The sequence below is a fragment of the Tympanuchus pallidicinctus genome, unplaced genomic scaffold (assembly GCF_026119805.1).
Source record: "Tympanuchus pallidicinctus isolate F22 unplaced genomic scaffold, pur_lepc_1.0 scaffold38, whole genome shotgun sequence".
Taxonomy (NCBI): domain Eukaryota; kingdom Metazoa; phylum Chordata; class Aves; order Galliformes; family Phasianidae; genus Tympanuchus; species Tympanuchus pallidicinctus.
Window position 1 is genome coordinate 1,269,752 of NW_026294756.1, and position 16,713 is coordinate 1,286,464.

Here is a 16,713-nt window from a genome sequence, read left to right on the forward strand (position 1 = left end):
AACCAACCAATCCCAAGGAGACATGCTGCGGCCGGCCGGTCAGCACCGCCTACAAGTCCCAGCATGCACCGCGCAGTGCGGGCACGTGCAATTTGCATCTCCCTTGGGGACTCTAAGCCAATCGGAACGTTAGTTATAAAAGACAGGGAATGCGTAGCCAATCAGAGCCTAGTATAGAATGGGCGTAGGCGCGAAGTTTGGAGGACCGGCCGGAGGCGCGAAGCCGTTGCTGTTTGAGAGCGATGGCGGCTGGGCCCGGAGCGCGGCGCTGGAGCAGCGCAGTCGGCGCCGTGCTGCGGCTGGGGCTCCTTGGGGCTGTGCTGGGGACTGCCCGGACTGCGGTGTATTTCCGGGAGCAGTTTCTGGACGGAGGTTGTGGGAAAGGGAGGGAGGGTGAGGGTGTGATGAGGTGGCTGGCAGTAAGGGCGGTGAGCGAGCTCTGAGGGGAGGGGGGGCGGGAAGGAGCCGAGCCCTGCCCTGCCCTGCCCTGCCCTGCCCTGCCCTGCCCTGCCCTGCCCTAAACACTCCTTCTGTCTCTCGGTCCCGGCCCAGCAGGTGGTTGGCAGAAGCGCTGGGTGAGCTCTGAGTCGAGGCCAGACCTCGGCACGTTTCAGCTCTCTGCTGGGAAGTTCTACGGGGATCCTGTGAGAGACAGAGGTATGTGGGGGCACGGGGAGGCAGTGTGGGGCCCTCTCAGGATAGCCTGCATAGAGCCACCGTGTGTGGGGAGGGGAAAAGGCCTTTTTTCTAAGAAAACTGAGGGAAATGTAAGTATGAATATTATCTTAATACCTTTATAGGTCTACAAACAAGTGAAAACTCCAAGTTTTATGCAATCTCCTCACGATTTAAACCGTTTAGTAACAAAGGGAAGACTCTGGTCATTCAGTATACTGTGAAACATGAGCAGAAGATAGATTGTGGTGGGGGATATGTAAAGATTTTTTCCTCGGACTTGGATCAGAAGAACCTGAGTGGAGCTTCCCCTTACTACATCATGTTTGGTGAGTCTGTAACTGCTTCTCCATTGGCACAGCATTGCCACTGCTGTTGTGCAGCTACTGAAGGATATTTGTGGAAATGACAAAAACATTCAGGAGAAAGTTGTTTTAATGGGAATGTTGTGGCTGTAAGCAGTTATTTGTTCTATACCTGAAATTTCTGAAAGTATGCATTAAATTCTCAGCTGACTTGAAGGGCGTTCAAATATTTCAGGCCTTTACCTTTATGTAGCAGAGGTTGTCTGCCCTTAAGGGTATTTGTATGCAACTTAGTGAAATTCTTTGCTTGTATCTCAAGGTTTGTTGTTAGGTATCTGGTGTGATTACATAATTTTTACATAATCCTTCAATCTATGCCATAGATAGCAACCTGCATTTTTCTGCAATGAAATTAAGGATACAAAACATATGATCTCTTTGTAGGGCCAGATATTTGTGGATCTGAGACAAAGAAAGTCCATGTTATTTTAAATTACAAGAATAAACTTCATCCAGTCAAGAAACCAATCAGATGTAAGGTAAACACGGGTTTCAAAAGTAAACCTTGAGTTCCCATCAAACTCTAGGATCACCAGTCAGAGGGCTATGTAAGAAGGAAAAAAAACCACTATTGCAGGCATAATTGTGACTCTGATGCAAGGCAGTTTCTATAAGCTGTGCTTAAGGCTTTTAAAATATCTTATTTGCCTTCTTTAAAACCCAGGTTGATGGATATACACATCTGTATACTTTAATCATAAGGCCAGACCAGACTTATGAAGTAAAAATTGATAACGAAGTGGCTGCTTTGGGCAACTTAGAGGATGATTTGGATTTCTTGCCACCAAGGAAAATTAATGATCCAGCAGTGAAGAAACCCAGTGATTGGGATGATCGAGCCCACATCGATGATCCAAATGACATCAAACCTGAGGTAACTCAGCAGTTTGAATCTGTAGTTATTTTGCATTATTGAATTATTTCATTCCCGCTGAATTCATTTTATGGATTGAACTACCCATGTTTTTGATTTTGTTAGTCTTTCTGTGTCTTCAAAGGATTGGGATGAACCTGAGTACATTATGGATACTAGTGATGAGAAACCAGAAGACTGGGATCATGCTGTGCATGGAGAGTGGAGTTATCCTATGGTCAAGAATCCTCTATACAAAGTACAGATAACCTTGTAGTTCTAGCTGGCTGTGGCACTTCAACTCTTCTTTGTCCAACTGCGTTCTGAATACATGGTTTGTTCTAGGGAGAGTGGAAGCCAAGGCAGATTGATAACCCAGACTATAGAGGCGTTTGGCCCCATCCACAGATCGACAATCCGCATTACTCACCTGACTGCAATATCTACAGCTATGAAAACATTGGCGCCATCGGACTGGATATCTGGCAGGTGAGTTGCTTTTATAGGGGAACAAAGGACTTAGTTTTCACTGGGCATCACAGAATCACAAGGTTGGAAACGACCTGCAAGATCATCTAGTCCAACCACCCTCCCATTCCTATTAGTACCACAAGCACTAAACCATATCTCGTAAATGTGGCATGTGGCAATTTGTTTATGCTTTAATATAAGTGTTATCTGTTGACCTGCACAACCTGGTCCACAGAGGCTGCTAAGCAGAGGATTGGACTAGATGATCTCTGGAGGTCCTTCCAGCCCCTACAGTTCTGAGATTCTGCTTTTTTGGGATTCTGTGATTTTTGAGATTCTGTGTTTTTTACTTGCTTTTATTTAAATGTATGTACAAGATGACAAAGTTTCTAAGATGTGTTGGTTCATAACCCTCTACAGATAAGTGAGGGAGAAGTCCAAACTCGTCAGTGTAAGAGTTGCAAACTGTAATTTGCTCCACCTGACTTGAGGCTTCCAGCAGCTCAGGTACTCCTGAGTCGCTGAGATTAATGGGACGAAATCTGCCCTCTGGAGGCCGCTCTGAGAAATTCCTCAGCTTTCCTGCCCAGCCAGCAATCAGACTTGGCACTCCTAAGAGCAGTAAAGAAAGTTAAAACGCGTTGTTTTGAATGTTGAAAGTAGCTTTCCAAACATAGATGTTTCTTTGTCAAATTCTGTAAAAGCTTGTGGAGTTCTTAACGTGTTCACTGCCTACTGAATGCGATACAAAGACATTGAAAGACAGAGTAGAACTGTAAAGGAAAATAAAGAGGCATTCAGTTGTTATTTTTCCTCCCTCTAAGGTGAGAGCTGGCACAATTTTTGACAATTTCTTGATAACAGATGATGAGGACTATGCAGAAGACTTTGGAGATGAAACGTGGGGAGAAACAAAGGTAATGCGTGAAAGTCTTACCAGTCTCAGTTCTTATTGCTGCGCTAAGAGTTCTGTCTAATCTGAGCTATGTTCTATTGGTGCACAAAAATGAAATCTTAACATTAGGATCCTGAAAAGGAAATGAACATAAGGCAGGCTGAAGAGGAGCAGCACAGACAAAGGGTCACGGAAGAAGAAAACTTTGAGCAATGGTTTAAGAAAAAACGAGAGGGAAAAAGCGAATCTCAGAAAGATAGAATAATGAAGAGTCCTGTCGAGAAAGAGGAGTTGTAATCGTTTGAAAGATGCTCACATCGCTCTGTAAGGACTTTGATGTTTTGTTGAAGTCTGCATTGAAGCTGTATTAACAGGATGTTTTTAGTGGTAATCTTAAATTTGTGAACTCTTTCAGTTAGTTTTTAGAAAAATAGAGTTATTAAATTAGCTACTAAACAGGGTAACTTTTATTAAATATATTTTCACTGTGCTAAGATACCCATTTTGTTTTGATGTTCTGAGACTTTTTGATGATTTAATATGAAATGTAAATTCATGCTGATTACCAAAATAAGCTTTGTTTCATTAAAGGCTTCAGCATGTCAGATACGTGAAGCATTCTCACAACCTACTTCAAACTAAAGAGATAAGCTTTGCCAAGCCTCTCTAGTAATTACATCTTCTATGCGTAGCTTTTTCCTTTCCGCTCTTGTTTGTAATGCTATAAATTTGGTTCAATCTGAAGCCAGACTTTGAGCCCATCACTTTTCATTACCTCTCCAAATCTCTATGCAGTAAGGAGGGAATGGAAGGAGTGGTGCAGGCCTTGTCTCAGCTGCGGCACTGTGACCAAACTGAGGTCAAATTCCTGCACTGATCCCCATCCTCTGTCCTTTAAGACAACTTAAATGGCCCTTCGGGGTGCAGAACTTTGACAGCTACTGGAAAACAGCAGGGTGTCATCCTTGACCTTTTTGCTAAACAAATCCCTCTTAGTGTAGTTTTTATGTGACCTTGCATTCATTCAGGCTGCTTCCTGCTCTCTGTGAGCGCAGGCACCAGCTGTTAGCGTTGTTCTTCACACTGAACGTTTGACCGGAGCCCCGAGGCAGCTTAATGGGGTGGAAGTTTTGTTTCGAGAGGTTTTGTGCAACACAATCAAAAGTGAACTCGGACGCGGCTCCTCCAGCTCAGCGCTCCGTCAGAGCCTCGCCTCGCTTCCCGGCGCTTCTCTCCAGGCCCCGCTTTGCCCGTCACTCCACGGCGTGAAGCTGCGACGGCTCCCGTGGCTGCTCTCCTCCGGCCGGGGCCAGGGCCCACACAACGCCCGCCCGCTTCGCTCGGGCTCCGAGGCGGCTCCTCTCGGCCGTTTCCTCCGCCCTCCCGCGGCCCGCCCCGCTCCGCCTACCGCCGCCGCTCGCCCCGCCCCCTCCCCCCCCCCCCGCCTCGGCCGCTGCCCGAATCGGCGGCAGGAAGATGGCGGCGCTCATCCCGCTCAGCCAGCAGGTAACCGGCCCGGCCCGGCCCGGCCCGCCCGGCTGAGGCTGAGGCGAGCGGAGGGGTTCCGGGCCCGGCGGCCCGGCGCGGCTCGGGGAAGGGGGAGCGGGGAGCGGGGAGCGGGCCCGGCCGGCCGCGGGTCCTCCCGCCGCGGGAGGCGCGTCTGAGGCCGGGTCGGTGCTGGGACGCGGGCCCGGCGTTTGCCCACGGCCGGGGCAGCGGAGGAACGCGGCGGGGCGGGGCGGGGCGGCGGCACGATGGGCTCCGTCCTGCAGGCCGCGCGGCTCCGGGCACCGCGCGTTCCTTGCGCTCCGCTTCGCTCCGCCCGCCGGTGGCGCTCCGTCGGCCGGCGCTCCGGCCGTTAACGTCTCCTTCGGCTGCCGGGACCGACCGCAGTGCGCGAGCAGCGCCGCCGTGGGCGCGGGGCCGCGGGGCTTTCCGCAGCAGCGGGACCCGGAGCCGCGGGCTGGCCGAGGTGCGGCCCGCACATCGCGGGGCGGTGCTGCTGCTGCTGCTGTCACGGAGTTCTTTGGCTTAATTTCCCCCGAATAATTTCAGCCTGAGCGGTGCGGTTGACGTCTGTGCTGTACGTGAAGATGCTCGGTTTTCTTGTGTTCTCCAAATGAAAACAGGAGCCCCGTGAACAAAACATCCTCGTGTCACGGCTAGGCCAAGCAGGAATTCATAACAACCGCTGCTGATAATTCACATCATGCAAATGTAGCTATGTCGCTTAGTTGTGAATTTCCTAGGAGTGTAGAACATCCCGAGCTGGAAGGGACCCCCGAGGGTCACCAGCCCAACTCCTGACACATGCAGGTCTGTCATTTGTGACACCAAAACCTTACCTTTTGATAGAACTGCCTTATGTTTGGTAACACAAATTTGCCGTGTCCCTTATAAAGGGAGGGCGCTGCTTTCTTAGCATTTTGGGTAGCAGGAAGGCTCCTGATTAACATTTTGTCATTAAGTGGACATTCAGAAAGATCCAGTACATCCACAAGTGTGCAAATTGTTGACAGTTTTCAAGTGAAGCAAAGCGTTGCCAAACGTGTATGTAGAATGGTCTCTGGATTTGAAAGGGTTTGTTGTTGTACATGGGTAAAAACGCATCGAGTGTTTCTTTTACTGGAGATTGTGTGAATTCTGATGCTATCAATCGTATTTTCTGTTGTATAGCATAGTACATTGTCTTGAGGAAAAAAAGAGCCCTTGTGAATATATTCTGTGAACACATCTGCTGTTCTGGCGTTATTTTACAATGAATTCATTGGAAGCTGTGCTGAGGGCAGAAACAGAATTTTGCTGGAAATGAATAAACTTCCTCTGGTAATGGTCTCAATTTCACGATTACTGCAAAGATATCTGCTTGTTACAACAAATGCCAGAACTGGTATTAAAAGGAATAGGAGGGATTACACATCCATTGTGTTGCAGTGCATTCGCTTAGATATAAGAATGTTGATGGCAGCATGCTAGGAGCCACAAGCAACATGTGCAGCTGAGACATGTGAAAGCATTTAGCTATATTTGTTTTAATACATGAATTTAATTACAGTGTTCTTCCTGTTCTATGACGTTCTGTTTTTAGGAAAGAAAATTCAGATGTCTAGCCTGCAGCATGCACAGTGCTTAACAAGTCTCAGCTGTCCTTGGCTAAGATGGCTGTGCACAAAGTTTGAGAGCCAGCGCCTAAAATCACTCCTCGTGTGAAGTAACAATGGAAACTGGTTTTGATTTACCTTTGGTAACTTTATTATCTTGAATATTTGGTCACCTTATCTCTAGTCTTTCCACTCTGCAGGGTGTGTTTGACTTACAACCTTTGAAAGTTATGTACAGTTGCATTAGAGATGTTGGAACAGTGCTGTCAATCTGTCCTCTGAGGCAGCTCAGGGTACTCAGCAGGTGGAGTCAAGGCAAAGGTAATCTTTCTGGGGCAGCAGTTGTCGTCTTTTGGCTTTCATCTCTGTGGGACAGTTGGTTTTCCCCTTTCAGAGTACCTGTTCTCATCTACCGTGTGATGTGATGAGAGCAGCCAGAAGAAAGTTGTGAAGCAGGAGGGCACAAAGCAAATGGCTCATCTGATGCAGTGCCCTTTGTGGCCCTGATGCGACCTCAGCAAAGAGGGCTGCTAGGAACTGGTTTAGTATTAATTTACTAATACTGCTAAACTAATTAGTTTGGTAACTGTTCTGATGACAGCAGCTTACTGCGGCCTTTTTCTCAGGTCTGCGTTAAGGGACGTAGAGATGTGAGCGTGTGCTGCGTAGTGTGATGGGTAGATATGCAGCTATGCTATTTTTGTCACTTGAACCCATTTTGTCTGGTCTGCTTCATCACAAAGATGCAGTCATTTAGGTAAATCGGCCAGAAAAGCTTAATCTTTGTAAAATAGTGCAAGTAGAGAGTGGAGTGATAAAGTGCTTCCAGCAGCACTTGGGTGCATGCACACTGCTGTGTGTGAAACCTCTCAGCATTAAGCGCATCACCCTGGATTCCTGCCTCCTCTGTCAGGTAAGTCAGCTGTATGTCAAGGCTGGCAGTATCAAATGAAGATGGGAGGAATGTCTGGTGATCGGGTGAGATCATTCCACGCTGCTGCCGGAGTGGTTTGCTCTATCTGGGATGAATCCAGTGCTCTAGGATGTTTGCCAAATCGGTTGGAGGAACTTGTAGCTGGCTGTGGCTGCTCTGGGCTCTCAAGAAGTGGGAGGTGTCGGGCTGGGTGCAGCTGGCTAAAGCATACCATGTTTTATTCAGAGTCGGACAGACTGTTTCCTATTTCCTCATCTTTGAGTGATGCGTTTCCTACTCTGGACAGGAACACAGGGCTTATCCATGCTGTTCGTTTAGCTAGCAGAAGGATGAGTCAGGCTTATGAGTTATGGCCACGGCTTTCTTCTGAAACTCGTCCTGCTTCTGGAAGAGCAAGGGCATCTGGTGGTGTGCAGAATGCAGTGGCTTCCTTTGCTGATGGGTTTAAATGGAGAACGTTTAACATGTTTAAGAAAGTTCTGAAAATTGTGCTAGCCCAGTAGAATAATTGGCATTCAGAGAGCTCAGTGTCCACTTCTAATGAACAAGGGTGGTATTATTGGATAGCTCCTTAAATTAAGATTTGCCCTGTTTACTTTAAGCATATGGGAAGATTCTCTGTGTAACATGACGTTTCCTCCTCTTCATCAGTCTTCATTTTATTTTGTGCTATTTCTCTCTCCCTTCTCGGTGTGGGCAGAACCTCCAGAAGCCAGCTTGGGTGATCAGGAGAAAGGTGGAGGTTGGGAGGTGACAGTGAATGAAGGAATCCTTTGTTGGGTGTCTGAGTAATGTCCTGCAGGTGGAGAGCAGTCGTCCCAAGCGCGCTTTGGGATGTTTCAACACCTCTGCATCTCAGTCATTAACTTTTCTATTGGGTTGTTTTGTTGTTTGCCTTTAAAGGCCTTTGGCTGCCATGAGGGGTGACTTGTTTCAGACAGTGGTTGGATTGTAGTATTTTTGCTGTTGGTAGCAGTGCTGGAGAACAGTGAGGAGGTGTAACTGCTGCACATCTAGGACTTGTCTCTCTGTTGTAGGAGTTGTGTTTGGGGCTTCTCCTCTTTAGGAATTGCAGTTCTCATTTCCTTGGAACCTTGGGGAGAGAAGTCTGCCCTTTTGGTGTGCCAAGAACACGCCTTTGTGTTTGCTGCTTTTGTGTAATGCAGTGGTAGCACCAAGCTGAAATCTTCAAACAACATTGCCAGGGAATTATGACATTTGGTAATAAACCCTGGTGTTCACTTTTTTCCTGAACTCTTTAAAAATATGCATTTTTTGATAAAAATACTGCACAGGGTACTATGTGCTTTTTATTTTTCTTGTGGTCACTAAATGCAGGCAGTCTTTGATTGCAGTTCATTATTTTCTTATCATCCCTCTTGTTTTTCAGTTTTCTGCTGGGATTCCACTGTATGAAACTTATTACAAACAGGTAAGTTTCAGGAGATTGAAGCACAGTTTCCTTCCCCTCTCTCCCACGCTAAACTTCTGTAAATCCTTTCCACTGAGTGGAGCCATATTACAGAAGCATGAATAAGACATTTCGTTTCTTGTCTCTGCCTACATGGCATCCTTCAGTTGAAGGCAAACCTCTGTCTTCCAGGTAGATCCAACATACATGGGGAGAGTTGGGGCAAGCGAAGCTGCGCTGTTTCTTAAGAAGTCTGGTCTGTCTGATATTGTCCTTGGAAAGGTGAGTTGGAGGAACGAGGCAATGTTTGCAGTAATTATCTGTGCATTTGTTTCACTGCAGCTAAGACTGAGCAGAAGGGGTTAATGACAGCAGGTGAGATGGAGTGTGAATCGGATCCTTTGACCTCCAGGTTAACCACTGGCTGCCAAGAATTCAGGGTCTTTTCTGGGCTTTGTAGGGATCTGTGAGGAAAACTTGTGTCTGCTGTCACGCTTTTGTTGTTAACTTGAGAATTAAATAGAACTGTATTTCATAACTTGGCAGTTGCAATTAACAGTTTGAAAAGGCGTATAGCATGAATTGTTGAACTGAGTTAAATTTTATTTTAAAGTTTCAATGGCTTTTAATTTGTATCTCCACAGATATGGGATTTGGCTGATCCAGAAGGTAAAGGGTACTTGGATAAACAGGTAAATAAAACGTTCCTGTTAACCTCTTACATTGCCTTCTACAGTGGAGCCTTGATTCCAGAAAACCCTGATATCCACAGTAATTCCCCTTAGCTTTTTTTTTCCCCCTCTAAATTTTCATTTACAAGATTTTTTTTTGTTTTTTGGTGCTGCTGATGTTGAAATGTATTATTCAGTGAGGCTGCTGGAGAAGTTAGTTCTTGTTTTCTGCTCCTCCTGTTTTCTCAATAATCAGTGTGTGATACATAGACACACAGTCACTGAGAGTAATAAATACAAACTATAGTTTTAGGATCGATTTTAGAAATCGTTCTTGTACTGGCATTATTTGAATGACTTGGAATAACACATGCTCTAGTTTTGTGTACCTATGGAGCATTGTTGGTTTGTTTTCTGAATGTTATTAATTCTTAAGAAAAAAAGTTAAAAATAGTTATGAGGCAGCCCTTAAAAACCAGCTTTGAAGATTTTTACTCCTTGTTCCATGTCACTACAAAGTCTTTTCGGAATCTCTTCTGAAAGCAGCGAGGTATTGCTGCAGTGCAGTGACTGCATGGGGCTGCACATCTGTTGTTTCCGTGCTTTACTCGGGGTCATGTGTATGCTGCTGGTAAAACCCTGAATGGATTATTGGAGCTGGTGAGTTAAACTGGCTGCTTATTTTAATAGAAAGCACTATTGTTTGTAGGGCTTCTATGTGGCATTGCGCCTCGTAGCGTGCGCACAGAACGGCCATGAGGTGAACCTGAGCAGCCTGAACTTGACTGTGCCACCTCCTAAATTTGTAAGTAATACATACCTGAATGTTTGCATACATTGCATGAGAAGTAAAGCTTCAGCTGAAATAGTTTTATAAATCATCTGTTTTATAAACATCATGGTTTTCAGACTTCAGGTTGCCATCAGTGTTTCACAGCACATCTGCCACTGTCCTGTCTTCCTGTGAAGTTCCAGCCCCATCCTGGGCTGCAAAGTCAGTGCAAGTTTAACTGCAGTCAGCTCGTTCCGTGCTTTTAAGCTGATGTGGCTAAAACCTCCGTTTATGGGGAGGGGAGAGATGGTTTTTGAACTGTGTCAACAACAGTGAATAGCAATGGGCATGACTACAGCTTCACCTCTTTCTGTGTGTGTGTATGAATAAAAATAAAACTTTCATTTTAGCATGACACCAGCAGTCCCTTGATGATCACCCCACCTTCAGCAGAGACTCACTGGGCTGTTAGGGTAAGTGTGAAAGACAACACATTCCATTCATTCTCTACATGTTTTCCTTGTCTCTGGTGTTCCCAGTGAGAGAATTTGATATCAAATATATTTCCCATTTCAAAAGTCCTTCCTTGATGGCAGACTTGTGTGTGGTAAAGAATATTGAGCTTACAGCTGAATGAAGTATTAAACAAGCCTGTGACGATCCCAGGTGTGATGTTTTTAAGACAGAGCGAATTTTAATCTTCTGCCTGGATTTCTTCCAGAATCCTAATAGTAGGCACTTTGATGCTTGTATAAGGAACCCCACTGAGAACAGTGAAGCATTTCAGCAAATTCATCCTGAAGAATTAATTTAAAGCTTGAGTTCACGTAGTATTTAGTGATAATACACAATATGTGTCATTGGAATAAAGGAGCTTGTGATAGAAGCATTGGAATATTTGCGTTTACTTGCTTTGCAGTTGCAAACGTTTTCCAAAATGGCTTCTAATGTGATCTTTCACTTATATGTTGTACCATTAAGTGGGAAGCTGATCTTTTGGAACAAACAGTTCTTAGTTGGTTTAAAGTCTTATCAGGAGTGTCATAATCAGAATTTGTTGTCCTTTCAGAACACTGTAGAAATGTATTTTCTACACTGCATGCTAAAATCTCTTAGATATCACATCCTTAGCCTTGAAACTAAGCTCCACCATCAGGGCAACACTTGCGAGAAAGCTTGGAAATTTAGAATGAATGCTTTACTGTCCAGTCTTAATTTCTTGCAAGATCTCATTTTCAACACTCACGCAGGCACACTTTTTTACTTATTCAGGCTATTTCTTACCAACTAGGTGGAAGAAAAAGCAAAGTTTGATGGTATTTTTGAAAGCCTTTTGCCAGTAAATGGTTTACTTTCAGGAGACAAAGTAAAACCAGTTCTGATGAATTCAAAGCTACCTCTTGATATCCTAGGAAGGGTAAGTATGCTGTTTAGGTTTAGCTATTCTCTATTTAGCTTCTCTTACCTGCAGTGTTTAATATTAAAGTGTAATTTATCAACATAAATAGGCTTTTAGCTGGATTTTACATCAAGTGCATGCTAAAAAGTAGGAATGTTAAGTAGTGTCTGAAGTCATCCGTTTAGAATAATAATAGTAGTTTGGGCCCCCGAGTAGATTGGTTCCATTATCTCCCTGTTCATTTTAAGAGGTAGAAATTTTGACTGTGGTTGTATTAAGCACAAACAAATGAAGAAAAAAAACAACAACAAATCACGTTCTCCTAAACCCTAATAGCTTTTATAACATTGGATTCCACTGTTTTGTCACTTTTCCAAATGCAAGTTGTTAGCCATACCATTAAATCTGTCTACTGTTTGTACAGGAGAGCACTTTACAGCATCTTAGTTCATTGTAGCTGTGAAATTGCCAAGTATTTTTTTCACGTGTATTTATAAATAGTTCTGAGTTCAGTGCATCCTTTCTGTATTTGCAAAAGCAACAGACCTTAAAGCGGTTTTCAGCTTCAGTTTAAAGTGTGTTCCTTAGTGTTCTCTTTGCATGTTGATATGATGGAGAATTTATACATCGTGTGTAAGAGCTGTATCTGCATTATCATATACTCCAGTGTCTTCAGGAAGAACTCAATATATTGTCTATAAAATCTGTGTATTGTTTTAATTCTGCGCTTGAATATTGTGAAGCAATCTTAGAACTCTTCATATTTGATTGTGTTACTTTAGTGACAGAAATGCAGGAAGCTTACTTGTGTTCAGAGGAGTTTGTACATGGGATAGGAGAGGGGCTAAATGGGCAAGGGACATAAATCAAGTGTCCTAAATTTGTGTGGACACACAGTGAAAAAGCCAGGAGCAGAGGTCAGATGGTGGAGCCTCAGTGTGCAATCTGTACACTCAGAATAATTGGTTGGACAGTGTCCAGGGATGGCCAGGTGTTAGAAAGAACACTCAACATTTTGCACCTTTCTATGTAAGACATTGTCTGTACTTGACATTAATAATGAAATAAAGTTGACAGATGCTTAAATTCTCTTGCAGAAAATTCTGAGGGCTGGCCATGTTTTTTGACTGAAACGGAAAGCAGACTTTTGAAGTGAAATGCAAATGAGAAATATTGACTTTTCTAAAGTGTCTTAACTTTCTTACAAAGCAAACTGGGATGATATGTCAGCATACACCATCTGGGGAATCACAAAAACATCCCTGGATGTTTGTAGTTTGATGAATCTTTAATTGCAACACAGGAAGATGAAAAACATACATCTCTTATGTGCTGGACTTATTAGAGCCAATGTTTCCACAAAATATTTGATTGACATTGCCAGAAAACTCCAAACCAGTCTGTTTCACAGGAGAATCACAGCTAGATCTAATATGATGCTGTTTTCACCAAAATGTGTTAGAAGCTGTTAGAAGGCATGCTTAATATTTGACAGCTGATATCAAAGGCACAGAATGTAACTTGTTTTTATCATAAATGCCGCAGGTCTGGGATCTCAGTGATATTGATAAAGATGGTCACTTGGACAAAGATGAGTTCGCTGTGGTAGGTTGCTTTATGTCTTCAATTCATAGTGCATCTGCTAGAGCCAATCGCTCTGCTGTTACCTGAGTGTTGCAGCTTTGCTCTGCTGCGTTCTGTTTCATGATCCAAATCATTCACGTGCACTTATGGTCTTTCTCAATCCTTTTGAACTCTTGCCTGTGTCATCAAGATTGACATTTTTATAATAACATTCACAATCATGTTCTTCTCTGGCTTGTCTCTCTCTCTAATCTTATTGTCTTTGTTTTACTAATACATAAACTGCTGATACTGGAAAATCTCATTGCTTTTTTTTTTTTTTTTCATTGTTAACATTATATCTGACCTCTCTGCCTTTGCAGGCAATGCATTTGGTTTATAGAGCTCTCGAGAAAGAGCCAGTTCCTTCACTGTTACCCCCTTCTCTCATACCACCTTCTAAAAGAAAGAAGACACCTGTCTTTCCTGGTGCAGTTCCTGTTCTCCCTGCAAGTCCTCCTCCAAAAGACAGCCTGCGTTCTACCCCATCTCATGGTAGCGTAAGCAGTCTGAACAGCACGGAGAGTTTGTCTCCCAAGCACAGCACCAAACAAGTACAGGTGTGATTTTTCTTTTTTTTCCTTCCATATCAGTAAAGTGAAGGGGGGGGTGAAAAGGAGAGGGGAAATGCTTCCTTGTGTAAGCATTCTGAAAATACAAGGTTTTTTGAGTGGAGAAAATGGCCAGAGAATGGAGGAAGAGCATGTGAATTTTAGTTACGTGAACATGAGGCGTAGCAAATCTCAATGGAGAATTTTCACGTTCCATAGAAAGGTTTTCTTTAATTAAAAAAATAAAAATAATTAATCTGCCTTCTAAAATTCCTGTGTGAAGGTAGCTGGGTCTGTATTTCCAAAGAATTAGCATTTTTCAGCTGATGAATAACTCTTTCTTAGTATTTATTAATTCAGGTAGTATTCAGCTGAAAGATTCATGGGAAAAGGGAAGTAATTGTTTGCCATCAGATTAGTTTGTGCAAGATACATTCAGCACTTGCATGCTGAAGAACGCTGTGCGTTCTGCCCTCGCTGTCTTTCGACTCTTTCAGCCTTTTTACTGAAATGTAGCACTTTTCTGTTACAGCTGTCTGTGAATTGGGTCGTGCCAATGTCTGAGAAAGTGCGATACGATGACATTTTCTTAAAAACAGACACAGATATGGATGGTTTTGTGAGTGGCCAAGAAGTAAAGGACATTTTTATGCATTCAGGTCTGTCTCAGAATCTCCTAGCACATATATGGTAAGAATTCTCTAGTAGCTGTATTTTTGCATCTCACTGGTCTGGGAAGGCAGTTGATCCATTCAGAATCATAATCTTAACACTAAAACAATTAAAAAAAAAAAAAAAAGCCATCAGCCTCATTTGCTTGTCCTGTTGCAGGATTATGATGTGGGCTGTATGGAAAATCAAGAGAGAAATAGATTCTCACTGGGCTGTCCTGGGAGGGGGGTGTAGATCAGACTGAACTGTGATTGTTTTTTGCAGTTCTAGTGTTCTGAAGATTTTGTCAGCATAATGTTCTTCTATTCAGTCCAGTATGCCTGATAGAAATTGCTCTATGGAGCTTTTTCACTGCAATAAACAAGCTGTGATGGGGCTAAAACAAAAGAAATTTACGTATGTTTTTTTTATTTCAGACTTTTTGGTAAAGAAGAGTAGTTTCCTTGTTTATAAGTATGACCTGTTTTTTACCAGGGCTTTGGCAGATACAAGACAGTTGGGAAAGCTAAGCAAAGATCAGTTTGCACTAGCAATGTATCTCATTCAACAGAAGGTCAGTAAAGGGATCGATCCTCCACAAGTGTTGTCCCCAGATATGATCCCTCCCACAGAGAGGAATACGCCCATACAGGTCAGTAGTGGCTTATTTGTAGATGCACAGAGCCTGTGTGCCTTGATTGAAATGGTCCATGAGTATTAATTTCGTAATGTTTATGTTTTGCAGTGTGATGGTAAAGAATGGCTTTTTTTTCTCATTTTAGTGATGTTTCCTTTTGCATTTCAAAACTGACAAAAATGTCAAAACAAGGCAGTAACATTTCATTAATAACTGAGAAAAGCTGAACTGGAAAAATACTCCTTTGTCACAAAGTAGTTGGTTTTTTATTAAAAAAAACCTTCCTTAGGAAGTGCTGGAAGACTTTTAGTAGTCTGGCTCTGGCTGTGGCCAGGACCAAATTCCTCCCATGAAAATGTGAAATTCTCCTAATGGGAATCTGGAGGGTAATGAGCTTCTGGGAATTGGTGGTTGGCTTATCTTTGTAGCATAGCAGTCTGTAATCCAGTGTCCATCACTGTAAATAACATATTATTGATCATGAAAGCATTGGATCTTATACTGAATGTTATTTGTTCCTTTTCTTAATAGCATGTCTCTGTGTTTCTGAAACTTCTATTAAGGAACACTTTTGGCATGTCTGTGCGTTCACCTTTTCTGTAAATTAAGTAGCATTTTCCATTACTTTTCTACTTTTCCTAGCCAGCTTTTGAGTCTGTAAATATATTTCTGTTGTTGCCATTGCTCTAGTCCTTTTAAGTTTTTTCCTGTATCCTTTTTCTATAGACTCTGTCAGGTTACTTGACTCCTGTAAGAACTGAAATCTCAGCACTAACAGAAATGCGTCGTGTGAGTAACAGTAACATTGCAGAATTGTTTGTGCACCCTGCTTAGAACTCAGAGTTTTTTTCTATACCTTCTCCTCTCTCTTTGCACTTATGGTCTTTGATTCTTGGTCTTTGCATGATGGAATTGTGCAAGAGAATTGTGTCCCACCTTTGTCTTCAGCCTTTGTAAAGGAAGATCTGTCACAGCTGTGTTCTAATAGGCTGTTTTGTTCCTAACAGGATAGTTCAAGTTCTGTTGGATCAGGAGAATTTACAGGGGTGAAGGAACTAGATGATATTAGTCAAGAAATTGCACAGCTGCAGAGGTAATACCTGTGGGCCATTGACTGTAAATCTAGAAGTAAGAAAACCAATTGAGTTTATAGTGCTGATGTCATTTACAATTATTTTCTTTTAATCTGTTTGTTACTGCTTGTCACTGAGGTTGGTAATGACTCTCCCAGTTGTTCCATCCAGTTGGCAAGTTTTGTAGTCAGCCTGGAGTCTTCCAGGTGGCTGCAGAAGGTCGAAAATAGGTCGTATTTTTTTGAAGAATAATTGAAATGTGCCATTACTTCCACAAAGATTTTTGTTCGTTTGCTGTTTCCAGAATAATATTTACTTGGTTCTTGCACGTGTGTTGTATTATTTAACTAATCATGAAAACATTTGCTTGTTTATCTTACAGGGAAAAATATTCTCTGGAGCAGGACATTAGGGAAAAGGAAGACTCAATTAGACAGAAAACGAATGAAGTTCAGGTAAAAACTCCTATATTTATAATCACTGATTTTTGTAATCTAAAATAATACAGTGAGAAGCCTTCTTTCTTCTGCCTTTCCATATGTGGTTTCTGGACAAGTCTCCTTCTTGCATGGGAGTTTCTCTAACTTACAGAAAGGTCTTTAGTTTCCTTTTCTCCATCAGAAATGTTTTG

The 16,713-nt window shown here is 43.1% G+C and overlaps 2 protein-coding genes across 5 annotated transcripts in view; both read left to right on the forward strand.

The window, feature by feature from the left end:
- The first annotated feature begins 66 nt into the window (after positions 1-66).
- Positions 67-4,009, forward strand: CALR3 (calreticulin 3). Of its 2 annotated transcripts, none has more exons than XM_052699771.1 (9): positions 67-372; positions 556-657; positions 801-1,004; positions 1,425-1,519; positions 1,705-1,914; positions 2,039-2,152; positions 2,239-2,382; positions 3,189-3,281; positions 3,389-4,009. In XM_052699771.1, the coding sequence occupies exons 1-9, from the start codon at positions 243-245 to the stop codon at positions 3,554-3,556; spliced, it is 1,260 nt and encodes a 419-aa protein (XP_052555731.1). In that variant the 5' UTR covers positions 67-242; the 3' UTR covers positions 3,557-4,009. The 2 variants fall into 2 exon arrangements, with proteins under 2 accessions (XP_052555731.1, XP_052555732.1); XM_052699772.1 differs by having other exon boundaries at positions 3,229-3,281; positions 3,389-3,528.
- A 687-nt stretch (positions 4,010-4,696) lies between these two features.
- The window catches only part of EPS15L1 (epidermal growth factor receptor pathway substrate 15 like 1), a 35,787-nt gene continuing 23,770 nt past the window's right edge, over positions 4,697-16,713 (forward strand). Inside the window, exons 1-14 of one of the 3 annotated variants that reach the window (XM_052699768.1) lie at positions 4,697-4,765; positions 8,685-8,726; positions 8,898-8,987; positions 9,350-9,397; positions 10,086-10,181; positions 10,559-10,621; positions 11,440-11,565; positions 13,093-13,152; positions 13,494-13,730; positions 14,254-14,411; positions 14,868-15,024; positions 15,736-15,798; positions 16,017-16,102; positions 16,465-16,537. In XM_052699768.1, coding sequence (XP_052555728.1) covers positions 4,736-4,765; positions 8,685-8,726; positions 8,898-8,987; positions 9,350-9,397; positions 10,086-10,181; positions 10,559-10,621; positions 11,440-11,565; positions 13,093-13,152; positions 13,494-13,730; positions 14,254-14,411; positions 14,868-15,024; positions 15,736-15,798; positions 16,017-16,102; positions 16,465-16,537 — 1,329 coding nt within the window. In that variant the 5' untranslated portion in view covers positions 4,697-4,735. Of the gene's footprint in view, positions 4,766-8,684; positions 8,727-8,897; positions 8,988-9,349; positions 9,398-10,085; positions 10,182-10,558; positions 10,622-11,439; positions 11,566-13,092; positions 13,153-13,493; positions 13,731-14,253; positions 14,412-14,867; positions 15,025-15,735; positions 15,799-16,016; positions 16,103-16,464; positions 16,538-16,713 lie in introns of those variants that run through there. The other 2 variants (XM_052699769.1, XM_052699770.1) reach the window with 2 other exon arrangements.